At 36.7% G+C, this 25,100-nt stretch overlaps 6 protein-coding genes, 1 long non-coding RNA gene and 1 other non-coding gene across 10 annotated transcripts; 4 read left to right on the top strand and 4 right to left on the bottom strand.

Moving 5' to 3' along the window:
* The first annotated feature begins 1,339 nt into the window (after window positions 1-1,339).
* LOC109010232 (diphthamide biosynthesis protein 3-like) lies at window positions 1,340-2,867 on the top strand. The gene is made up of 2 exons (XM_018991002.2): window positions 1,340-1,700; window positions 2,431-2,867. The coding sequence occupies exon 1, from the start codon at window positions 1,437-1,439 to the stop codon at window positions 1,689-1,691; it is 255 nt and encodes an 84-aa protein (XP_018846547.1). The 5' UTR covers window positions 1,340-1,436; the 3' UTR covers window positions 1,692-1,700; window positions 2,431-2,867.
* Window positions 2,868-5,534: 2,667 nt separating this feature from the next.
* Window positions 5,535-7,151, top strand: LOC109017525 (transmembrane protein 45B-like). Its single transcript, XM_018999770.2, has one exon. The coding sequence runs from the start codon at window positions 5,664-5,666 to the stop codon at window positions 6,549-6,551; it is 888 nt and encodes a 295-aa protein (XP_018855315.2). The 5' UTR covers window positions 5,535-5,663; the 3' UTR covers window positions 6,552-7,151.
* Window positions 7,152-7,397: 246 nt separating this feature from the next.
* On the bottom strand, window positions 7,398-8,316 carry LOC109010231. Of its 3 annotated transcripts, none has more exons than XM_035683955.1 (2): window positions 8,122-8,316; window positions 7,398-7,980 (listed from the first exon to the last, which is right to left on the bottom strand). In XM_035683955.1, the coding sequence occupies exon 2, from the start codon at window positions 7,928-7,930 to the stop codon at window positions 7,562-7,564; it is 369 nt and encodes a 122-aa protein (XP_035539848.1). In that variant the 5' UTR covers window positions 7,931-7,980; window positions 8,122-8,316; the 3' UTR covers window positions 7,398-7,561. The 3 variants fall into 3 exon arrangements, with proteins under 3 accessions (XP_035539848.1, XP_018846546.1, XP_018846544.1); XM_018991001.2 differs by having other exon boundaries at window positions 7,398-7,936; window positions 8,122-8,313; XM_018990999.2 differs by having other exon boundaries at window positions 7,432-7,936; window positions 8,075-8,313.
* A 905-nt stretch (window positions 8,317-9,221) lies between these two features.
* Window positions 9,222-9,293, top strand: TRNAD-GUC. The gene has a single exon. It is a non-coding gene; the product is annotated as a tRNA-Asp (tRNA).
* A 615-nt stretch (window positions 9,294-9,908) lies between these two features.
* On the bottom strand, window positions 9,909-13,913 carry LOC109017528 (B3 domain-containing transcription factor VRN1-like). The gene is made up of 4 exons (XM_018999773.2): window positions 13,361-13,913; window positions 10,863-11,550; window positions 10,580-10,776; window positions 9,909-10,487 (listed from the first exon to the last, which is right to left on the bottom strand). Exons 1-4 carry the CDS (start codon window positions 13,418-13,420, stop codon window positions 10,179-10,181), a joined length of 1,254 nt encoding a protein of 417 aa, XP_018855318.1. The 5' UTR covers window positions 13,421-13,913; the 3' UTR covers window positions 9,909-10,178.
* A 477-nt stretch (window positions 13,914-14,390) lies between these two features.
* LOC109010229 lies at window positions 14,391-16,685 on the top strand. The gene is made up of 4 exons (XM_018990995.2): window positions 14,391-14,684; window positions 15,051-15,389; window positions 15,996-16,103; window positions 16,192-16,685. The coding sequence occupies exons 1-4, from the start codon at window positions 14,646-14,648 to the stop codon at window positions 16,495-16,497; spliced, it is 792 nt and encodes a 263-aa protein (XP_018846540.2). The 5' UTR covers window positions 14,391-14,645; the 3' UTR covers window positions 16,498-16,685.
* Window positions 16,686-16,929: 244 nt separating this feature from the next.
* Window positions 16,930-18,540, bottom strand: LOC109010230 (CCG-binding protein 1). Its single transcript, XM_018990998.2, has 3 exons — window positions 18,136-18,540; window positions 17,819-17,892; window positions 16,930-17,510 (listed from the first exon to the last, which is right to left on the bottom strand). The coding sequence occupies exons 1-3, from the start codon at window positions 18,356-18,358 to the stop codon at window positions 17,193-17,195; spliced, it is 615 nt and encodes a 204-aa protein (XP_018846543.1). The 5' UTR covers window positions 18,359-18,540; the 3' UTR covers window positions 16,930-17,192.
* A 3,192-nt stretch (window positions 18,541-21,732) lies between these two features.
* Window positions 21,733-23,356, bottom strand: LOC109010234. The gene is made up of 2 exons (XR_001999180.2): window positions 23,160-23,356; window positions 21,733-22,123 (listed from the first exon to the last, which is right to left on the bottom strand). It is a non-coding gene; the product is annotated as an uncharacterized LOC109010234 (long non-coding RNA).
* Window positions 23,357-25,100: the final 1,744 nt, after the last annotated feature.

The raw sequence follows: 25,100 nt of genomic DNA, 5'->3' as shown, positions 1-25,100 counted from the left end.
TATTCTCTCCCCCCACATTCGGAGAAGAGAGTGAGAGATGGTAATTGTAAAGTGTATAAATAGTTTTTTTTTCTTCTTTATTTTTATTTTTTAAATAAAGTGTATAGTGTTGAGAAATAAGAATTATAATCTATCACACCGTCTTCTTCTTAAAAAAAAAAAAATTAATAATCTATCACACCGTCAACAGAATGTGATGGGAAATAACTTATATTATATAAATTAAGAATTTTGTTACACATAAATCATGTTTTAACGTCTATTTATAGTGGGATAGATTATAATTTTTAAAAAATAAAATACCAATCATGTTTTTTTTATTGTAAAACACCAATCAAGTTTTAATACAGTGGATGTAGAGATTTTCCACGTCATCGAAGTGTTGAGTGCGTAAAAAATAAGATTTATAAATAGATTTTTTCATAAATTAATATAATTTAATGTAATCCATTAATTTTAATTTATAATAATAATTTTTTAAAATATATTTGTATAGATTTATCATTTATTTTGTTGACAATTAATTAAAATAAAATATAGATAGTTGTTCCAAACTACTAAGTACTATCCCATTTACGTTTCCTTCGAACAATTAAGAAATTACAACTACAAAAATATTATATAAAAATAATCTCATAAACTAACGTGACTTTATGTGATCCATCAAATATGTTTTATAATAAAAATAATTTTTTAATCTGACAAGCCACATCAAATCACGTTAGTTTGTGAGATTATTTTTTTATGAAATCATTGTGCTTAGAGTATTTCTCTTAAAAAGTTACAAAATACTTTTTTTATAGGTAAAAATATTTACAAAGAGAGACCCTATTGTAGGTTTGTTTTTCATTTTTTTTTTTTTGTTTGGTGATATTTGTAGCAGCTTTTATATATAAGAATACTACAAATTAACTTTTAGTCTGTCTTAAAAAAAAAAAAAAACTATTAGGCCTCATTTGAACCTAGAAAATATTTCATCTTATCTCATTATTATAAATTTTTTAAATTTTCACATAAAATATAATAAACAATTCAATTTTTAAATCTCAATTCAATTGTTTCAAATCTCAAAATAATAATAATATTTTTTTAATTTTTATATTTTATCTAAAATCATTATATCTCATCTCTAAATTCAAACTAGACCTTAGTCTCTAATTATGTTTTATTTAATGACATTCTTATTTCATTTTAGAGGAAGAGTTGTGAATTAGTAAATAAATAATGTTCCTTCAACGCGAAGTATTATTATTAAAAAAAATTCCAAAACAAATCACTTTTCCCTAAAATACGAAAAGACAAAAAACGGAACAACGCATAAATGATCCAAACATAAGGCACCAGATTGCAAATTCTCGACCCAATTATACATTCAGCCCAGATCGATTCAACTCACAGAGAAAAACAGAGGTACAAGAAGGAAGGAGAAGGAAACGATGTCGTACGACGACGTGGAGATCGAGGACATGGAGTGGAACGAGGAGCTGCAGGCGTACACGTATCCGTGCCCGTGCGGGGACCTCTTCCAGATTACCGAGGACGAGCTCCGCCTCGGCGAAGAGATCGCTCGCTGCCCTAGCTGCTCCCTCTACATCACCGTCGTCTACAACATCGAAGATTTTCTTGGAGATTCCGATCAGAAAAACAAGAATCTTGACCCGCCGAAGCAACAACCCGTCGCCGTTGCTTAAAGAAATCAGGTCATTACTTTTTATTATTGTTATTTTAATCATTGAAGAGATGGGGTTATTGTATGAAAAAAAAAAAAGCCCTTTTTTTCATATGCTCATATTGCGTTGCTATTCAGGATGATTTTTTTGTTGTTGGCCAGGCAATTTAAGAGAGGAAAAAAAATATAATTTTGGATATGAATATCGATGTATCTAGGGTTTTTGGTTTTCGGTAAGTGTAATAAAAGCTCATGTAAATCGACAAGAATGTTTCTGTGGATGCTTTTGGTTATTGGGGTTATTAAAAATTTGGGAGTTGAAATATCTGGTAGAAGGCTAGACGCGCGATGTACATTTTTTGTTTGGAACCGTGATACCTATTGCAGATTAAAGAAGAACCTTTCAGCCTTCTGGGTATGGAAGTTCGGACCTATGAGAACAAAAACAAAAACAAAATTATACTCAGATCACTTGAAAACAGAATGTATTGCTCGCCTTGCGAATTAGTTTTAGTGGCTTGGATCAAGCAAAATTCAAGACCTAATAAGCCCTGTGCGTGTGTTGCGTTTATGACTCGCATTTTTAGTTCAATTCAATGTCACCGCCCAGCCCTGAAGATTGCTTTTGTACACCTAGATTTTAGTTCTGGTCTCAGTCGGTATTTGTGTTTATGTACACCTAGATTATTGTTCGCTAGTTTATTTACAGCTCCGATTTAGTTATTTTACACGTAAATGATTTGAATGCTTTTGTTTTGCAGATTGCCTGAGCTGTGAAGGAAAAGTGGTCGATGCTTTTCTCTTCAAGTTTCAAATCAAGTTTTGTTAGGTGCGACGCGTCATAATGCTTGCAACTTGCAACAGATGAGTGAGGAACTTCTTGAATTCTACCTAAAAGTAATTTTGATTGAGAAATTGTAATACATCTATATAGAAAAGATTGTTATAGTCATTAGGGCAAAGTTCTTTAGATTTATCATGTCGCTTTCTGGTTAGAATCAACACTTATGTTAATCAATACACTTAATTTGAATGATGAAAGTGCACTTATCAAAAAAAAATTTGAATGATGAAAGTGCTTTTAGCTTCATAAGAAATACATACAATTTGCATTTTGGTCACTGAGTTGATGTGTAAGACTCTTGAGCGGAGGAAATGATGTTTATGTATGTGGTTTAGGGCCTTGAGCTCCGCGGGACTTTCAAGCTTTAGTTACAAAGAGGAGTCTTGCTTGAGTATCATCATTCCAAATCGAGGAAGCTAGGATGGGTGAAGCAGATGATACGGTAAAGAAAGTGGGGAAGAAGGGAATGGCTTCTGATGCCACTGTTTATAACAGCTTGATTAATGGGTATTGCAGATGTGGGGATGCCAAAAAAGCCTGATCGCATTAGTTGCAACACTCTTACTAGTGGTCATAGTAGAAAAGGGGATATGCATTAGTTACAACATTCTTACTAGTGGTCATTGTAGAAAAGAGGATACGAAGGAGCAGCTAGAGTTCGAGATTGGATGTTGAGTATATATTTCAAGAGTTTAACTTCAAACCGGATGGGTGAACAAGCAGGATTTACACCTTCCAATAAAATATTGACACGTCTGCATTCTAAGTAGGAAATAATGAACCGCACACCAAATAAGCAAGTCCCACACAATCACCCACATCTCTCTCTCTGCTTGTTCGTGCTCTTTTATCTCTTCTCACTTTTTCTCACCTCTCAGCACTCTCCCCGCAACGAATATTATTGCTTCGTCATCGATTGCTCTGTATTATTTGTTTTGTTGATTACAGAGTGCATGCCATGGCATTGTAGTGATTTTATTGTTTGGGTGTGTGAAGAATCCCTATGCAGGCACTAGGGGCTTAATTCCTGATTTGAATATTTCGCCGAGGAACTGGGTAGGTATTAATTGAAGGCTTTTGTGCTTGTTGCAGATGAGTTAGTTGCACTTTGTTTGGTTATTGCCATGGCAGTCACTCTCAAGCTCTCTCTCCCCCTCAGTCGATCTCAAGCTCTCTCTCTCTCTATCCTCAAGCTCTCTCTCTCCTCTCAATCTCTCAAGCTCTCTCTCCTGTCAAGAATCTCCAAAGCTTGTTGTAGCTTTCCATCTTTACAGAGTCATGAATTAAGGTGGGTCGGTATCATACAAAATCTTGCTTCTTAGATTGTTTATTATCCAGAAAGGTCATAGATTTGAGCTTTATGAGAGTTGTATAATTATGAAAGGGAGAGAGAAGAAAGAGCCAAAGCGACTGGGGGATTTGTTTGTGTGAGATTTGTTCAACTGATGTGCGGTTTCATTGTTTCCTTCTTAGAATGTAAACGTGTCAAAATTTCATTGCGAGGGTATAAATCCCACTTTTTCACCTGACCGGCCCCTAGCCTCACTCATATTTCAATCCCACTCTCCTCGCTTAAAATTCCCTTCTACGAGGCTGATCAAGCAAAAACCAAGAAGGTGACCATGCTGAAGAATCCCTCAAAGGAATGGTATTGGCAAGTGAAAGTACAACCACCCATTATAGCACCCGTCTTTAATTGAGGGGATCGGCAAAGTCGATAACTTCGTGGGAAATTGTGATTCATTATCGTTTTATTTATTCGCATTCTTCTGAACTTTTTGTAGCCAATCAATAATTGCTGTGACAAAATGAGTATCTTTCTTTCGCTCTAGAATCTATAGAAATTATAAGAGACCCAGATCCTAAAAATAATATATGTTCTGTTCTTTGGGAGAGAACAATGTTGTAGAGCCAAAATGATCTCTCAAAAAGTTGTCATTCTCTGTGTAACTATCCTTGAGAAAATGCTATACAACTAGATGATGAACGTGCTTAAGCAAATTCCATTTTTTTCTGTTCACTCCTTCGTTTTGTACTCTCTCTGCCGCTCTGGTTTCTAGTCTTCGTACACTCGGTTCAATTGTATCCGTGCCCAAAAAAAAAAAGCAGTCTCTGCCCTAAATAAGAATGGTGCCATCAAGAGGAAGTCCTGCTTAAAATTAAAGTAGCTCCATCAACCAAGTACATATAGTTTTTAAAGTGTTTGGTTTAAAGCCTGGATTGGCGTTCTTTTGGTTGTTTTTAGACTCAGCATGACCCCCACCTTTATGTCTTCCTATAATCAAGTAATGCTAGTGGAGTTGGACCCGCAATACAAAGTAGGATATTCTGCTCATCGTGGTAATTGCTAGGTAATACACCTGGAATATTATAGCTTTACTGTCATTAATTCAATTATTTAGTTGAAAAGGATGCGCCTGATAGGTTTTTAACAAGTGGGAAAATGTTATTTGCCACAATATTATTGGAGACACTGCACTCCCCACTACATGCAGATATGGTTTCACGTTGGCCGCGCAATCTCAAGGAGTTACGCCTTCCATACTTTTTCTGCATGGGTTTGCTTCCATCGTTTAGTGGAAAACCCACCCTAGAGAGAGAAAAAGATAAAGAGAGAAGTGTTACAGCTACAAAGAGTAGTTTTACAATTTAATGTACCAAATCAGTCCATATCAGTTTAGGAGTTTAATTTTGTAGGGATTAAAACATTTCTCAAAGAGAAATAAAATTGACCATTCCCCGTGATTTGATGTACTTCTATTGATACCATCGAGTCTCCAATTTTTCTAGTAAATAACTTGCTACGTTCTAACTACTTTGGTACATTTTCTGTTAAAATCAGTAATGAAAATCAATGGCATGAACATAATTGGATACGACGGAGGATGCGATTAGAGAGAGAGAATGGACTGACAAAGGACAAGGTGACTTTGAAAACTTTAAGCACATAATGGGTGTCGTTTTATTCTGTTTCGTTTGTGGAAACCCATGCAGCATGCACCAAAAGTTTGATTAGATTAACACAATAAACTTTTGTCAGCTTCAAGAATTGTATAATGCAAGATATCTGCAATCACTTTATGTATTAAAGGTCCGTGGAGGGGAATGCAGTAGAGGCAAAGCTCCAATCTCTGAAAAAGAAAAGCTTCCATGGGTACATTTTTAGGGCACTTAGTACCTGGTTTGGCACTCACTCTCCTCGGGCTATGGCACACCATCAACACCATCAGAGCCTACTTTCTCAAAGGCCCTTCTAATTTCACAGTGAGGTTTTGGTACCCATTTGATGGCCCCTTTTCCAAACTCAAACACTTGGAGCTCATTTTCATCTTATCTTTCTCAGTTTTTGCAATTTTTATGCAAGTTTTAGACTACCCCTTCTTTCGTTTCGCTTTCAGGCTTGACAACTTTGAGCATGCAACCATGTTCCTGCACCTTGTTATTTTTGCAGGTTTTACTCTTTCTGCGGACTTTACTCATTCAACTGAGATCCTCTCTGGGGTTGTTGGAATCCTTGCTGCCTCTGTATTTGGTCAAGAGCTTTTTCTACTTCATTTCCACTCGGCTGATCATGTTGGACTGGAAGGCCACTATCATTGGCTATTGCAGCTCATAGTGTTGGTTTCTTTCATCGCAGCTCTGGCAGTGACTTGTTTACCGACCAATTTTCCCGCTGCTCTTGTACTTTCGATTGCAGTTGTATTACAAGGCTGCTGGTTTATGATTATGGGGTTTATGCTATGGACTCCTCAATTTATCCCAAAAGGTTGCGCTATGGTTTTGGCTGAAGCTGGCAGTAAGGACATGGTTGGAGCGGTCACATGTGAGTCTAATGAGGCTGATTTGAGAGCTAAAGCACTGGCTAATTTGCAATTCAGTTGGATACTTTCTGGAATTTTGGTATTCACAGGATGTATGTGCTTGAAATTAGCCGGAAAATGCACCCCAAGGTTGCAGTCAACTGAATATGAGCAACTTCACAGTAGAGTTGCGGATCTCCCTATAGCCACTAATGTCTTCAAGCAAGCTCACCCATAAGAATTCTAATATGCTAAACCTGGCAAAGCATTTCCTTCCCAGGGCACAAAGAGCACCTAAAACCCGCTATGCACCAATAAAAGTATTGTAAATTAAGAGTAAATTAAACTTTAGCCACTTCTGCTATCGGGTAGAGCTCAGTTTGCCAAACGTGTTTCTTCAAGTGACTGTTTGCCCACTGAGGTTCATTCTATCTCCGTCCATTACACTTGGTCATAAAATATTTGATGCAATCAAGTGTCCAACATCCAGTTCCCGAAGGAGGAGAGTATAAAGTGTGTGCGTCTGAAAAGAAGACGCGGCTCTTCCCCTCCAACTTTAACTCGTACCTCGCTCATAGAATAAAAGAGACCTCAGACAGACAACTTGTAATGCTATAAACCACAAGTTGGCAAATTGAACTTGTCTGATATCCACAGGTGGACAAAGTATAGTTTTTGCTTTTAAAGTTTGCAAATTTCCAAGGATTACAAGTGCCCCATGAATAAGTCTACCGGCAGAAGGAAGTGTATCAGGATGATGGCGATATTGTAATGTGTGAAGTTACTTATTATGAAGTGGTTTTGTGCAAAAATTTAAATGGTAAAACTTCTTTTACAATTCATTTATTTCTCTGAAATATAATATGATAGAAGTCCTTGCAGAGTGAATTCTGGTTTGCTGCGATCAAGTTCCGTTTAACAATCCATTGCGAACTGGGGTTACATCATACGTACATACATACACGCATACATGCATATATCAACCACATGGAGAAAGCAAGTTGAAACTCATGCCAGTAAGGCCTGATAGAACTCTTGCTTTGGCGTCCCTCATACCAATTTATTAAACCAAAACGAGAACTCGTTTCTTTTATCATTCTTCTCTTTGATCCAATTTATAGGAGGAAGGACAATTTACTAATTTGTTTTATATATAAAAAACAATACAGTTGTACATCAATTGAAGAATTCAGGAGATACAAATCTTGATGAACAAAAAAGCATAAAACAACCAAAGTTCTAAAATTCTCACTCTGCCTCTGCCTCTTCAACAGACGCTTCGATTCGAAGAAGGATGAACCCCACTGCAACTCCAACAAGAACCAGCCCATTCATGATGACTGCAATGCTGAAAATCTCACCAGCTGCATTACAGGTAGAAGATAGAGCTCCTCCACCTCTGCCTTTGCCTTGTGACGGAAGTTTCAGGGAGCTCACCACTTTTGCAAAGGACTGCTCGGTGCATGCAGGAAGGCCTAGTGAGGCCACACTGTTGTGAGCCTTGAGCCCACCAAAAGAGTTGAGCCCTGTTAAGTGGTGCACATTGTTCTTCCTCCTCCTAGAGTTGGCAATGGTGGTTGTGGTAGCAGTAATGGTGGCTGAAGATAGAGTAGCCATTATTGTCTGCAAAAGAGTAAAGAAAAAATGCTAAATTTATTACACAATACCTGATAAAAAAAAACAGAAGTGGGTTGGTTAATTAATTGAAACAAGTGAACAATAAAGAAGTGTACAGAGAGATAGAGGAATTATATGAATTACCTTCTGTGATGGTACCTGAGGAGTGATAGAGAAATTATATGAATTACCTTCTGTGATGGTATCTGAGGAGTGGTTTGCTAATTTGAAGAAGCACAAAGATAAGTGGGAGGGAAGTAAATGGGATTTTGTATGGGAAAGGATGGGAGGAAATGGATAAGGTGGGGGTGGAGATGGTTGGTTGAGAAAGCAATGCAGATGGGCTTATTTTGTAGAGAGAGAGAGAGAGAGAGGATTGTGCACCTCTAAAATGCTGGCCAAGAGAAAAAGTAGGAGCGAATTGGTTTGCCAATAAAGATAGACCTCTTATCCGAGCCATCTTTGGGGTTCATCCTTGGTGAATCAATTTGGATATTGACATCAACCAGTATGGTGGACGGTTCATCCAAATACAGCTCTACGCCACACGGGAATAGGTTTGGGAGAATTGAGGATGAGACCGTAACTTCAGAAAAGAAAAATGCGCCAAGTTTTTATGTTGGACAATGATATATTTATACTTTCTTTACTATTGTTTTACTAATCATCATTTTTTTTTTTATTTGAATATAGATTAAAAATTCAAGAACACGACATTCTTGCATAATTTTTAAAAAAATAAATTCAATCAATCAACGTAATTTTGATAAAAAATAAATTTAATTTTATAAAAATTGACTTTTGAGTCCATTTTTATAAAATTAAATTTATTTTTAATTAAATTATATAATTAAGTTGATTAATTGAATTTATTTATTTTTAAATTATACAAAAAGTTCATGTTCTTAATCCAAATTTAAATTAAAAAAAAAAGGAAAAAAATAGTTAAAGTAATAAATTAATAATAAATGAGATGTAAGGAATTTTACGTTTGTACCAATAAGACTTCACCCCAGTCGAAGACCCCACCATGGTATGCGCCAATAATACCACCAAAAACCTGTGTGGCACTAGTGGTACACAGAAGTCATGGTTGAACATTGGTCCGATACTTCGGGCGAAACCTATTCCCAGGGTGTGATGGGCGGTGTGTACACATTCACCGCGGCATTGAGCCGCGATTACTAGCGATTCCAACTTCGTAAGAATCCGAGCTGAGGCAATCTTTCCGGATTTGCTCGAGCCTTGCTTTCCTTCATTTAACTTAATAACAAAGCAAAAGAGCACACAAGTCGTTGTAGTATAGTGGTAAGTATTCCCGCCTGTCACGCGGGTGACCCGGGTTCGATCCCCGGCAACGGCGAGTTTTGGTTCTCTTTTTTTTTTTTGTTCGGAACAGTAATCATTTTACTATGTTACTGCCATCTGTCTGAGCAAAAGTTCAGAACTTTCTATGCTTCGAGAGCTCACAATAACTTTTTTCCCGTTTCGCGAGTTAATTTCCTTATACGTATGGCTTTGTTCTGATTAATCAAAGGGTCACATTAGATGCCTCACTTGTTATCTACGTTTGCTCTTGTTCATGAAGAAGTACAAACGTAACTGATCTAAGAGCATAGGAAAGCAACATCAATCATTTATCTAAATTTTAACTGGGTTACTCAGTCAAAATAGAATCAGGGCAATAAAATTCCTGGTATGTAAGATATATGATCTAATATTATCATCATATGCTTTGGATATTCCACACTGGTTTTCTGATCTTGTGGATTTTCCAGCAATATAAACATTTTATCGTGTTTGGACTTTGGCCTCAGCTCCTCCCCATGATGCTGAAGAAGGGAGGAGGTATAATATGAAAATAATTACAACTACATGTTTTACTTTCTGTAATTTGTTGGATGCACCATCAGTAATGAGTATGTAACTGTAGCAATAAAACAAAACTTGGAGCTGAAAATAGCAAATCAATAGCGGGGAAAAGAGGGAATGACTAGGATGAACTGGTCTGGTCCAGTTTGATTTGAAAAAAAAAAACCTAGATTGCACAATCTATTTACAACCCTAGTTTGATAAAATTTGTGTTCAAATTCCTAAAACAAAAAAATTACCACCAAGTCATCCTGGGAAGTTTATAGACACTAAACAGCAACTAAACTCCACATGAACAAAAAAGATCAGTGCTCGATCACCACCCAAAAGATCATTTTTCTTTATACAGCTCAGAAATCTGGAGATTACCCAGCAACTAAACTCTAATTAGTTTTGTTGGGCCGACATTCAGCTGTGATGGCCGGTTCACCACCAATCCTGTATCTTCAAGGACACGAAATATGGTAACTTTCAGCACAACATCCCTCATCTTTAACAGCTCAAAGACACAAACATCTCCTTCACCCATATTATTCTCCTGCGAAAACTCATACCATCCCAAGCTTAACTTAGCTCTACCTCCCCTGTAGAGGCATCGGACAGGCCACTGTCTCCCATCAGGACCCTGAAGTTTGATAAATTCTGAAACCCCACTCAGATGCTTAGCAAAGCAGGATGGCAGATACTGTACATGGAAAAAGAGTAGATACACACTAAGCAGACGGTTACTATGATATTGTAAAGCCATGTTTAAGCACATCAATTTCAACATCTCACCAATATACATCCCCTATACATATAGGATGGTCGAAGGACAACCCTGCAGAAAGGATTAGTCGGCTTAAATACTTTGGCTGCATTAATAGCCCTTTCACGTTCCTCCGCTATCACTGTTCTCTTTCTTGCAGAAGAACTTTCATAAAATCTAAACTGCATTCCTGCATCTTCATGTTGAGCGGATGACACCTGCTCATCTGCATATTAATAGAGTTACTGATGAGAAAATTAGGATCGTTTAACAGTACAAGACTAAAAGAGATTAGGATTTTAAATGTCTTACCAGGATCAGGTTTCTGCTTTTTTCTCATGGTTTTTTTATTTCTCAGAGTTACTTGATCTAGACTTTGCAATTTCACTTCATCCAAAGACTTCTTAAGCTCACTTGTGTTAAAATGAATCCTCATTTCCCGGGTGGCTTGAATTTCAGCAGGTGATTTTTTAACACCCTTGGATACATGCAGGTTCCCATCACCAGCCTGATTTAAACAGTTCTTAAGTTGAGACCCATTGAACAAATTCCGCAGTGAGGGAGGAGTGTAACTTGGTTCCATTTGTTCTCCACATTCATCAAGAAGCTTGTTTTTCAAATGCCCACCAGCAAGGCATGGAAGTGCGGAACCCATAATTTCAGCAGAATCATCGTCTTCCATTTCTTCAAATACATTATACTGATTGCGATAATTGAGCCCTTGAATGCTACCGAATGCATTGGATTGATAGTTTATCTCAGAAGTCGTCAAATTAAATATATGAACAAAGAAACCTGAATTCCCCTCATATCTGAATATTAGAAAGTACCCAACACGGATGTAGTAGTGTTCAACAAATTCCTGCCAACCATTGTGAAACCAAACACTGTTCCCGATCTTTTTCAATCCTACTCGCCATATGCGACCATCCAGAACAGTGATTGTAGCAACAGTTGAAAGCTCTCCCCTGAATTTGTTGGCAAAATTTTCTGGTATCCTCTGCATGTATGGAATCATATTAGGCTCTGTACGTTGCAATGGAATGCATGATTGAAGTGTGTGTATTGGTGGAAAGATATATTGTGAATGGGGACATGACCCTAAAGAGGACCAAGTGGCACAAGCGGATCCATGTAACCAAGCCCATTTAGATAAGACCTTAAAAAAGGTTTAATTGAGTTGAGTTGAGTGTATCACTGCAACTTCTCAAAACATGGTATGAATGGAACTAGTTCATCCTAAGTCCTTAAACGGTAGCATTTAAAAGAAAAAAAAAATAGAATCATCTGGGAGAAGCCCAGAAACATCCCAGCAATAATGATATTGTGCCATAGGCATAATAATAATGAGAAAAATCCAGAGTATCTACTTTTTCAAAAAGCATATATAAAACTTGAATTTTATAAATCTGTGTCATTTACTAGCCTCATGTCATCTTATATGTGATCAATGCCTACATGATGAAACCCAGTGTCAGTAACAAAAAATGTCAAAATTACCCAGAATAGTTTAATTTTAACATCAGCATCATAATCGTGGTATGGAAAATCAAGATTCCAGTCCACAGTATAAAGTATAGCAACAATCGCATTGACTTACAATATAGTGAAAATGTAAAACATACTTTATCTTGCAAGATGTTTTCTGATAACATTTCTTTTAAGATCAAATGTGCCTCCAATACTAACAGTAAATAATTTTGATAAGTAATACTAACAGTAAATAATAAAGTGTAGCAATTCCTCAACGCTCAATGAGTGCAATGTCAAAAAATCAAAGACAAAAACTCTAACTCTAAAATGTATAGGGTTCGAAGTCACCATCATAAAATTTCAAAAGTTCTATTCCTGGTGAATGTTACTATAAAGGGAGAATTTGAGAATTCAGACCAATTGGTTGCTAAAAATGGTGAAAAAGAAAAAAGGAAATATATATGTAAGTATTCAATCACAACACCGACTTTGTTCCAAGGCTCCTTTCATCAGATTATATAGGAATCTTTACACTGAAACGTATTTTGTTTTCAAGGCTCCTTTCATCTTTGAGGGTTTCCCATTACACAGAAAACTCCACCAGCTTCAATTAGTTCAGGCACTCAAACTTTTTACTCTAAATGAGAATCCTAAGAAAACACCTTTCCATAGAAATTTATAATAGAAAGACAGATGGACAAAACTACACTAAAAGCCTTACTTATTTCAGCATATCGGATCTTAAAAATATAAATGTGATCAATCCGCTCAAGTCTTCCCCCACAATTTTGATGACCTAAGAATTATAATAATTAGTCTTAAAATTTAAAAATCAAATAATCAATTTTTCCTTCTACTATGCCAAGTTTTTCTCTGGAGCCAAACAAATTCATGGATTTTTATCAGATTATCATAAGACAAGCCTACCAACCAAACAGAGTTTTAATTCGTTTGGAATCAAAAATCCTCTCAACTCATCTCAACTCATCATTACAACTTTTTCAAATCTCAATACAAAATATAATAAACAATTCAACTTTTTCAAATCCCAAAATAATAATAATAATAAAAAATAATATTCTAACAATATTTTATTATCTCAACTCAACTCATTTCAACATCCAAACGCAACCTTAATCCCTCAAAGAGAAATGGTTTTTCTAAGTGCAAAACGACACGGAGAAAGCAAATCTTTCCAAACTTCGTCTTCAATCGCTCAATTCTCGGAAACCAAACAGAAAACCACATCTCTACTTGAAAGACTATCGACTACAGATATAAACAAGGACGTACAACAAAACCCAAAAACCGAGAGCTAAAGAGAGAGGTTTTGGTACCAGTTCTTCGGCTCTGATTGTGGAAGAGAGAATCAGCTTTTGGAAATAAGGGCGTGGCATTATAGCAATATTTATGGCCTTTTTCCTCCCTCTCGGGCTTTTGTTTTTTTTTAGTTATGGGTTTTTGGTGGGGAAGCTCAGAAAATCAGAAGTCAGAAACAACAAAGCATTGAAGTCTGATTGAAACCTGGAGACGGCTGTCCTTTACCCTAAACCAAATCTCCCAGGCTCTTCTTTGAGATATAAGTTTCCTTCTTCACTTCACTGCGTCACAGTCAAAACATTTAAAACAAAACCCAACTTGACCTAAAAAGCTGAACGAGTTGCTGTGCTTTTGACTCGCCGAGTCTTCTCCAGATCATGCCGTCGAGACTTCTTACCGTAGCTGACGAGATGGTTTTTACTTTTTTCAATACGAAGTTATTCGCTTGTATTATCCTGACGAGTCAACTCGTGTGTTTGGATCGGAGGAGTGAGGTTAACTCGGTACTAAAAATTGGGATCTAGGCACAGAGACAACCACCAGGAGAAGACAGTGACAGGCGAGGGGAACCTTTTTATGGCTTTATTCCATTCTTTTATTACTTTATTTATAGGCCCGGGTTTTTCTTCTCCCTTTCTTTTTTTCCCCTAAAATCAAGCAAAAATTGGGACAAATATTTTGTACAGGATGAGACGGGCTAGGGAACCACATCCACCAAGATACCGTGTCACAGCAACTCAGTTCATAGCCCAATTCATCTCGAGTCCGGCTACTCTGCTATTCAGATTATCCCGTTCAATTTGACCGATAAAGAAAAATATGTTTTTTTCTTTTTTTATTTTATATTTTTTTAATATTCTTAAAAAATATATTTATCAATATATTTAAAATCACTTAAATTATTATTATTAATAAATAGTCATTTAATGTACAATATATCACTTGATGTGAATAGAATAATAAATCTTAAAATAAACAATATTATTATTTTTTCTCAATGGATGTGAAAGGCAAACTATATAACCTTCAATCTTCCTAATAAAGGCCACCTTTGTAATGATATCCAAAAAGAAAATCTTGTCCAATGTGAAACACCAACTTCCATAACCGTCGAGGGACAAGATCCAACTGGCCTGCCGATGCAACCGTTTCGCGCGTCTTCTGTTTGTTTCATTGAATAGTTCCAAGGGATATGAAAACAATAGCACGCAAATATATTGTACTAAACCTTGAAACATTAATTTTTTCATCTTGGGGTTCTTGAAAATTTCCTACTTTTTACATTTAATCGCAGAATCGCTGATGAAAATTCACTTAGAAGCCATAGAAACTGGCTACAAGGTAACTTGTTGAGCTTTGATAGAAGGTTAATTCAGGAGATTATTTACGACTTAGAAGGCTCCTTTGTCTCCCATTTTTGGTTTGTTCTTGGGTCGAAATTATTGCGCATGCGTTTCAGAAAGTGGGTTTTGTCGCTTGCCTTGTGTTCCTTTTTGTTTCATTGGATTGCAAAGTTTTGATCATATGCTATATCATTTTTTCCTGTTGACATATAGGCATCATTTCACATATCAATTTGTTTATGAGGATGCAAATGGTATACATAAGTGCTGCCATTAGCCTTGTTTTCATCTCCTGCGAAGTTCTGCAGTAATTCTGTTCATTGCTTAGAAATTGCAGAAATGTAAGCGAGTTTTCTTTCCTTAGGTGAAGATGGGTGAAGGCGGGACACCTAACATGAGGTCAATCGCATTGGTAACACATATGATGGTTGCGATGACGATGATCGTGATGATGTTTGTAGCAGAAGGAGCTGATACAAACAATGTTTTCAGTCCCTGCGCTGATGCACAAATTCAAAAATTCGACGGTTTTACCTTTGGTCTTGCATTTTCAGCCAGAGATTCGTTCTTCTTCAATCAGACTCAACTTTCTCCTTGCGATCTGCGTCTCTCCCTCTCAGGCATTGGTGCTCAACTTGCTCTATTCAGGCCCAAAGTCGATGAGATCTCTTATCTTACCATTAACAGCACCACCTTCAATTCGGTATGTAGTTCATGTGCATGTCGCTTATTTTTCCAGAAGCTTTCCAAGTTATTCTTTTGCTACGAGACTCTTTGAAACACACGGAAATTACTGTTTCTTTGATGTATGCATAAGAGATCTCAGTGTTAGTTGTCAGAAAGTCACTAGCTAGATCTTTGATTCTTTATGGTCTTGCTCCTCTTTTTTTCCCTTCTTCATGACTAGTATTTCCTCTCTTGGGGATTGCTTAAGAACATGTTTGATATCAAGCATCACGAGCATTCATTTTTTCAAGAGTTCGAGTTTGATGGATATATGTAAAATGCAAAAGAACCACGCCTTGAAACAAAAAGTTTCGCATGTGCCACAAAAGAAATTTCATACATGCAACCGTAATAACATCATTGAAGATCCTAAATCGTAATCAAAGTCATTTAGAATCGAACACTCTTCAAGCCATCACCAAACATAACCCCCTGTACCATTTGCAGCTCTTTACTTGGGATGCTTTCTGCATGTTGGATTGATTACGAATTTATGTGAAGCATTACATAAGTATCATGAGAATATATATATAAATCAACAATTGATCAGCAGTGTGATTTTATGAATTTCCCAAATCCCCAGGTGTTGTCTGGTGGGCATATGGTAGCGTTTGCTGGACAGAAGTATGCAGCAAGATCTCTACCAATATTGGTTGCTGATACAAGTCACACCATAATTAGTTTCACTTTGGTAAACTCCATTTCACATTTGCTTGTTTTTTCCTCTCTCCCCCCTCTCTCCGGGAATAGCATTGAACTTTGGTTTAAATTGAATGCAGGTTCTTGAATTCCAAAAAGGCACTCTTCAAAATCTGTACTGGAAGAACTTTGGGTGTGATGCATGCTCTGGGGACTCTATTTGCCTGAACAATCAAAGCTGTGCAGTGCCAACCTCTAAATGCTTAAGCAGTGGTGGGCCTACTGATTGCAGTTTGAGCATACAATTGACATTTTCTGGAACAGATAAGAATCTTGATACACTAAATTCATGGTATGAGGTGGAAAATCTTCGACAGTACTCCCTTTATGGTCTGTTCTCTGATATTCGTGATACTATCACCGGCCAAAATGGCATGCCTTTTTGAGCCTGCATTGCCGGGGTAATAGTAGTGTTTATGGTGAGTTCTAAATTGGCTGAAGTATTCCATGTAACAGTAAAAATTACTCACTTCCTCCTAGAAGCACGATGCTTTTGGCTCTTTTTTCTTAATAAAATTCTTTTGAAAGTTCCCCATGTGAGATTGCTTCAAATATTAGTAAGATACTTGGCCTATGACTCTATACCGATTCTCTGGCCCCATGCCTTCCTAGTTTTGTACAAGTTTTAAGCAGCTGGGTCTCATGGCATTAAATGAGACAGCCAACCTTTCTTGGCAAAAGGTTGTATATAAAACGAAAGAGGACATCATTTCACCAGACACCTTCTATATTATTTAGTTAAACACGAGACGAGGTAAATGTACCCTGTAAAATATGTTTCCCTATAGGTTCGTATGTGTTTGCAGGTTTGCCCGAAGTACTTCAAACTTCAAACTGTATTAATTGAACTTGCTTTTGAAATTCCATACTACAAGAAATGAGATTGTTTGTCGTGCCGTTGGCGGTTGCCACAAACCAGACCAAACACTTCTTATGATAATTCTACAAGAAACTCATCCCAAATCTCAAAGCCTCACAACCCACGTGAAAATCCCATATCTTTAACCACACACATCCACTTGATAAGTAATTATACAACTAACAATCTGGACACAAACTTGCTCACGTCTCCCTGCTTAAATCAGTCAGTTTCATGGTCAGGGGCGGGGGAATACCATGCAGGGGACCGACCTTTGGTTCTAAGCAGCCGGGTGAACGGCGAATCAGGCATTCTAGCTCGCTCTTCTTCCTCGACCTCGTGGAGTGATTTCGGCAATCCATCTGGGATTGGACAGAGTCTCTCTCCTCCTTTCTCCTCATTCAACGGCTTGGCTATGTTGGACCCGGCATTCTTGTTGTTTTTTAGCATTGCTGCAATGCCGTGTAAGCACCCGATTAAGGATTTAACGCCCCCTGTTTGAAGAATCAGCTTCTCCACGTCTTCTTTTGGCGACTCCCTCTGATGAACATCATGATCAAGAAAAAATCATCAGTTTTTTTTTTTTTTTTGTATTGATTTTTTGGAACTCGTATTCTATTTCTTCACTTTCTTTTCCAGCAACACGCCCACTCATATGAGACGCATGCCTGGAGGTGTTTTCTCATCTTCTGTTTCCCTCCGTTTTCACGGCAATCAAACAGAACGTTTATGAAACTAAAATAATATATAATATAGCAGGAGGCTCTGGGTATTATCTGTGCGTTTCCTCTGTTTCTCAAGCATTAAAACAGGGTTTGCTTAATTTCTTATTCATAGAAGAAGCTTACTTCAAGATCTTTGAGTTCGAAATACGCCCTCCAACAGCTATAAGAATCATCTCCTTCTAGCGTCGAACAATAATCTGAAAGAAGAACCAAAAGCCATGGAAATGGACTACCCAAAATAACCAACATCCAAAATCAAGTAAAGAAGAAACCAACCAAGTAAACAAAGACTTTCACATGGGTCAAACACAAAACCAAGAAATAAAAAACCTCCATTCAAATCTACAAAAAAAAAAAAAAAAAAAAAAAAAAAAACAAAAAAAAAAACAAAACCTTATAAAACTCGGAAACAAATTACAGCTTGAGAGATAGAAGAATACCTGAAAGCTCATTTTCGGACTTCTCGATCAAGGGGGGATCTTTGACGACCCGTTCGAACTTGGATCGGCTAAAGGGCTGGAGTTTCGGAATATAAGCATGGTCTCTGGAAGAGCAAGTTACAGTGGAAGCAAATCTTGCAGAGGATGGTTGTGTACGGTGAAGATCCTTGGCTTCCAATTGCAGAGGATAAGGGCAAGAACGAAGCAGGGCTGATTTTATCATCGTATCCAAACAGAAACAAACACAAAAAGCAATGTGCCAGTATCTCACGGATCACACCCACGGATAAAAGATTAGATCGAGGAAGTACTGGGGAAAGATACAGTTTTAATACCAGGGTAATCAGCGGCGCGCTGCAGACAGGATAAGGATCAGATTAAGATATTTGCGTGGAAATTTTAGATTTTTTTAATATGGGGGTAGTGTTACTTATATACCCCGCTTCGTGACTCAAAAAACGACGGGCGGATCGTGGTCGTTAGAAAACTGCGGTTTGAGCGGACAGTCCTGCTAGGTACAGGCAAAAATTTGTGCCTGTTTGCGTACTTCCTTTGACGTGGCAGTTCTTATTTTATTTAGAGCATTTTTAGGGTTGGTTTGGTTAATGAACATCTCTCAATTTATCTCAATTCATCATTATAATTTTTTAAATTTTAATATAAAATATAATAAACAATTCAACTTTTTCAAATCTTAAAATAATAATAATATTAAAAAATAATATTCTAATAATATCTTATCATCTCAACTCAACTCAATTCACTTCAACATCTAAACGCAATCTTATTAGATTAATTAAAAATTAAATTCAATAAGAATTTAACTATTAAATCATAAAATAACTCATATTAAAATAGTTATATTTCAAATATTTGAAATATAACTACAATAATATCTAAAATAATTTATAAATTTGAATGGAACTATTCATTTATCAAATCTATTTTATATTCTTTTTTTCTCTCTCTTTTTAATATCAATTATTTCTCTCTTCATTTTAAATGACAATTGAAAAAATATAATTAGAATACAATTACTAATTAATATATAATATTATGAACAGTAAAATATGATAAAATAAAATAAATTCATAATTAAAAAAATTAAAAAAATTTCAAAATTATTAATTACTCATTACTATATAATAAATAAATGGATAATCTAATGTGGAGATTTAATGTGAATACTCAAAATTAAATTTATCTTATATTATTTTATTGTCATATAATGAAAAAATAGTTATTTTAATATAAAATTTTATGTGAATATAATAGTTAAATGCTAAATTTATCTTATATTTATTAAAAATATACTTTAACTTTAACTAATCCAACGAGAGTGCTCTTAGAAAAGAAAAAAAAAAAAAACAAAACAAAACCCCCCTCTCTTGTTTTCATCTCTTTTGATTTCGAAAAAGTTGAGTTTTCGACTGGTTTCTTTCTTGCTTTCATTTCTTTTACAGTTTCATTCATCATCTCTTCGTTTCATTTCTTTTGCAATTTTGTCCATCATCTATTCGATTGGTTGCTCTCTTGATTTCGTTTCTTTTACACTTTCGTCTATCTTGATTTCGAAAAAGCTTTGGTTTTGTTTCTCTCCCGCTCATATCGTAGCAAAGTCTCAGATCTGTGTCGCTTACCGTCATTGTTGATCAGTTGCAGCAACCCACGCCATCCTCGGCTGCTACCCACATTTCGGCATCGAACTTGGTAAGAGGCTTAAAAGCCCTTTTTTTTTCTGTTTATATTTTGTCTGACTTTGGAACTGTGTGAGTGTGAGTTTTGAATTTTTTCAAACAATTTATGCTTTTCTCTGTTTATCTGGTAAGCATTTAGAATTTTTTCTACTGAAAGAAAGACTTTTTGCTACATGGATAATTTCCCAACAATATTAAATGCACTGGGGAGGGGGGTTATAACTTATAATCAAAGAAAAAAGAACAAAGAGGATCATGGATGGGACACAAAAATATATATATATATTTTGCTGAAAAATTATGGAAGTCCAGGTTCAAATTTGGTTGAGGTTTGTCAACTACTTAGATCTAAATGGATCGTGCAAAATGTACAAGCTAGAGAAGATTGATAATACAAGATGCTGATGACTTTGAGAAGGTTGAGACAAAAGGGTGAAAAATTAGAGCTGTGTTTTCAAGAGGTAGAACTGCGATGAAAGCAAGGGATGCATACATATACATACAAAGATTATAGAGTGTGTTGGTAGCTTATATGGAAGTTATGCCATGGTAACTTGGGATGTTGTGTGTTGGTGGCATGGGATAATATATATAATTTGTGTGTTGGTTTGAGATGATGTGTGTTGGTATATATGCACTGCCCAAATCACATGTGAGCTTCAATATGCTCTACCCAGTCTCTAGTATCCGCTATAGGCATTGCACTTTGACATTTGTTCAGAACTTGACTATTAATCATCTCAATTTTTTTTTCCTCTTTTGTTCTGAGTGGCCTCAATTTTTTTAGCTACATTATGAGATTAGCAACGTTTCCAAAGATGCATGCAAACCTCTAGACAAGCTCGTGCACAGATATAAGTACGAGCTCTCCAACCTCACCTTTCCACTGCCCACTTGTGAACTAAAGATATTATAACGTGAGTTATGTTGTATGCCTTGTGGTTTTAGTTGTTGGTTATTGAAGTTATGGATTTGGCAATAATTGAATATGGAAACCTGAACCTTTAGAAACCAAGGGAAAAAGAACACAAATAAGATGAGAAAGTGTTTGAGCTTATCTTGAATACCTAAACTCAAGTATCAACTTGCAGAAAAAATATATATATATATTTTTCTCAACCATTATTGTGTTGCAAATTTGTCCCGACATTGGTTTACTTGTTAGGATTAGAATATTGTTCTCCTTTTACATCATTTTGGCATATCAGACATATGGTATCTGCTTACTTTAGGAAGTGGGATTACTTGCTGGTCCATTGTTGGATTTTGAAATATTGAGTATTTGAAACTACTTTGATTGTAGTGCAAACTTTTAAGCAAACTGTTAATTGATTGAGTTTGATTGTATTAGGTAAAGCAAAAAAGAATGCTAGTTGAGATGGTGCAACAACAACGTAAAGAAGAGCTGGGAATCTAAAAACGATGTTCTGTTGGGGTGATTTTGTATTACATTTTATATAAGCTGAAGATGCATTTCTTTTTGTATTTGGGAGTGATTGTAGGAAGGTGAAGTTGCATTTCTTTTATGTATTTGGGAGTGGGTTGACTAAAGAAACTTGTTGAACTCATGAACTCTGTCACTCTTGTTCAGAAAAATATCTTTATATATTTTAAGAAAAAATATCTGCACAATGGCGTGTTGTGGTGTGCTATTACTATATGTATTATGTATACATTAAAAAATAGAGCAAACACATCTAGAATAGACAAGTGGGGTCATTTTAATTCTTTTTATCTTCATACCAGCTCTAAAGTTTGTTTCCACAGAATAATTGATGGGGATAGAGATCAAATGCATGAATGTTATAGATATTTTCTGAACAGGATAGCACCATCCTATTTATTATAATCAACGAATTGAGTTATGTATTTGACTACTTGTTGGGTTGACTGCAGAAAATTACTTAGACATGATTTTGGTGGAAATGAATCCAATTTAATTAACATGAAAGTTTTTTAAAAAAAATAAAGTCACTAAAGTACTGTATTTGAAGATTTCTTCCAACAACAAAGTCACTAGCAATAGATTTCTCAATAATTTATCTCTATTACAAACACTAAGTCCCTAATAACAAAGTCATCAATTGGTTGGTCGATGTATCCCAATCAGTTGGGGTTTCACTTTGATATCAATACACATGAAACGCCGCATGTCTGCATCTTCCTTCGAAGCTCCACTTGATTGTTGTGGAATCCCAACTCCCTCTTCCAAATCTATTTCTCTCTTTTAAAACTCTTCCTCATTCTTTAACAATTCAGCTTCTGTTTACAAATACTCTCTTTATCTACAACTGTTCAAAATTATTAAGTGGAGTGATGACATAAGGTCCAAGCTAAACTCATGTCCAGACAACAAAAAAACAAAGAGGTTCTCACTTCTCATGGATTTTCTTTGATTTATAGCCTTTTCTTTCCTTCTTTTAATGAGTAAATAAGGGAAAAACAACTGCAGCCGCAGCTTAAACATTTTTTTTATAAGAACATCTTTCCATGAAACTCTATGGAACACAGAATCGTGCTTTTAGTCAGGGTTGATGGGATATTAGGATAATTAAAAACAAAAATCATATATACTAAAGTCAGTTTCACGAATGTCATGCAGTCATAGACAAGAAATAAACAACCAAATCGAGAAGAAACAAATTTTATAATCTCAATCAAAATTCAACCATTTCCAAAAGAAACCCATTCATGTATAAATTTGATTGGACTAATTTCATGTATTTATCTTACCACATTGATAAACCTCACTGATTCACTCATACCGGATTCAATCCATGGCCTCACTCAGCACCCCTTGTTTCTATTTTATACTCACCAAATGAACTACCTAGATTAGTAACTCGGCACATCCATACTTACATGATGAATTTATGTGCTAGAACTATCCATGTTGAAGGGCTTCAAGATATGTTTTGCAATGAATCTCATGACTAAGCAACAGAATAAAATTGATTGGTTGATTTGTGTTCTACCATAGAAAGGAAAGAGAAAAGGCAAAGTTGAGTACATAAAATTCCAGCTCCTAACCCATAATGAATTATAAACATAACATATTTCTCTACTTTAAAAAGACCAAGAAAAAAATCCAAAAAAAGCCAAACGTGGAAAACCCATAAAGTGCGAAACAGAACTTCTTCAAATAACAATCAGAAACCCATAGAAAATATAAAAAAAAAAAAACCTCTTCAAGCCGGCCAGTTTCCAGTTTCTTTAAATCCGATTTCAATATGTTCATCAATATTTTCATGATACCACCATGGATAAACCTTAAACAGACGAAACTAAAAAGGGGAAAAGAAAATTAGAAACTGAACTTTGAGTTACCTAGGACGGCGTCGAACTTTGAGCAAAATCCTCTAGTATAACGTAGCAAGTCTGTTGCGTTAGGGTTAGGGTTAGGGTTGGGAATAGGAGTCGCACAGAGGAGGGTAGGGGATGGAGAGAGTAGGGGGAGAGAACAATTTCAGTGAAAATGTGAAACGCAACGTTTCGAAAGTAGCTTTACCCAATTTCAAACCCAACTAAACACATCGTTTTATTTATTCTAAAATGGTACGCTTGTCTCCACGTAGGATGTCATCCGCGGATAGGCCCGAGCTATGCCTGGGTTTAGAGTTTTCCTTGAGCGGAATTTAAATCTTGAATGCCTAATTATTGGAGCAGTTAAACGCAACGTAGTCGGCTGGAAGAGGATCTGAAAAGTTTTGCAACAAACCCACAAAAATGACTTGATCCGTAGCACACATGACGTGTCTACTCTTCTTCTTCTTCTTCTTTTTAATGCAAAACGCATCACTCACTCACTCACTCACTCACTCTCTCTCTCTCTCTCTCTCTCTCTCACAGCCCAACCCACCTCCACCTGATTCTCCTTCAGCTTAACTCGGCGTCGTCGTGCGCTGCCCAGCCTCACCGCCACTACCAACAACTTCCCCTCACGCCGGTGACCAAGCTAGCCGCCACCGATCTCCTCCACGCACATCCCTCTCTCTCCCATACAGTAATCCAACTGAAATTTTCACCCATTTTTCTCCCCTTGCGCCGTCGTACGCTGCCACCCAGACCACCGCACCTCCATTACGTCACACCGGCGACCACCTCTCGCAAACCTAGCCACCACGAACCTCCATCTCCATTTCCGTCGCACACACACTAGCTACCCATAAATGGTGGGTTTCACACGAGCTCAGGGTCACCGACGGCCCTATTGCAGTCGTGCGTCGATTCTAGCCCCACCGATCACCTCCCCTAACCATCGCTGTGGCGCCCCCGACCCCCTTATATAAAAACACGGGGATCGAGATGCCAGGATGATGACAACATGGTCACGCATCCCAACGAAAGTGCCAAGTGTGTGTACAATAAAAACGCAGTGGATAATTAAGTCTACTAAGTACCAGAATTCAAAATACAATCTAAATATCAGTAGAAGTTTAAAAGCAGTTATACAGTCATCCCAAATATATTATAAAAGATAGATATATAAAAGACTAGGATAATAATATCGATGCACGAGAGCAATCCCAGATCGCTCTCACCATGGAGCCAAAGCCTAAGACTCATCATCCTCATCTGCATCAAAAGCTGCGATACCATAAAACGGTACCGCAGGTAAGTATACCATAAAACGGTACCGCAGGTAAGTACAACCCAAAATAACAACGTAATATAAAATGCATTAAATGCGACCAACATGCATGCATAAAAAGAATATACATTTCTCTCAAAACATCATTTTCCCCGAAAACGATTAATTTCAACACACGCCAAAATCCCATTTTTAGCCAAACATATAATCCAACATTTTCCCAGAAAATGATTTACACAAAACTCAACAATTTATCGGACACTGTAGGCAGGACTCACAGGCGGGACTCTACCACCATCCCTGCTTACCACCATCTCTACCGCGTGCACCGTAGGCGGGAATCACAGGCGGGACACAACTACCATCCCTGCTTACCATCATCCCTACCGCGTGCACCGTAGGCGAGAATCACAGGTGGGACTCTACCACCGTCCCTGCTTACCACCATCCCTACAGTCTCTTTCCTTTTTTTCTCAAATCAATCAGTCCAAACAAATCCAATTTCTCACACATGAAATCATAACTTTTCCAAATCACACATGCACATGAATGCAATACACGAAAACTCAGTTTTCTTTACAAACATGATCATGCATGAAATATTGATATGCACATGTACCAACACAAATCCACATTCCTCAATAACCAATAACCAATCCAATCAAACCAACCCAAAC

Source organism: Juglans regia, chromosome 13 (assembly GCF_001411555.2).
Source record: "Juglans regia cultivar Chandler chromosome 13, Walnut 2.0, whole genome shotgun sequence".
NCBI lineage: Eukaryota > Viridiplantae > Streptophyta > Magnoliopsida > Fagales > Juglandaceae > Juglans > Juglans regia.
This window is presented reverse-complemented; position numbering and strand designations above follow the sequence as displayed.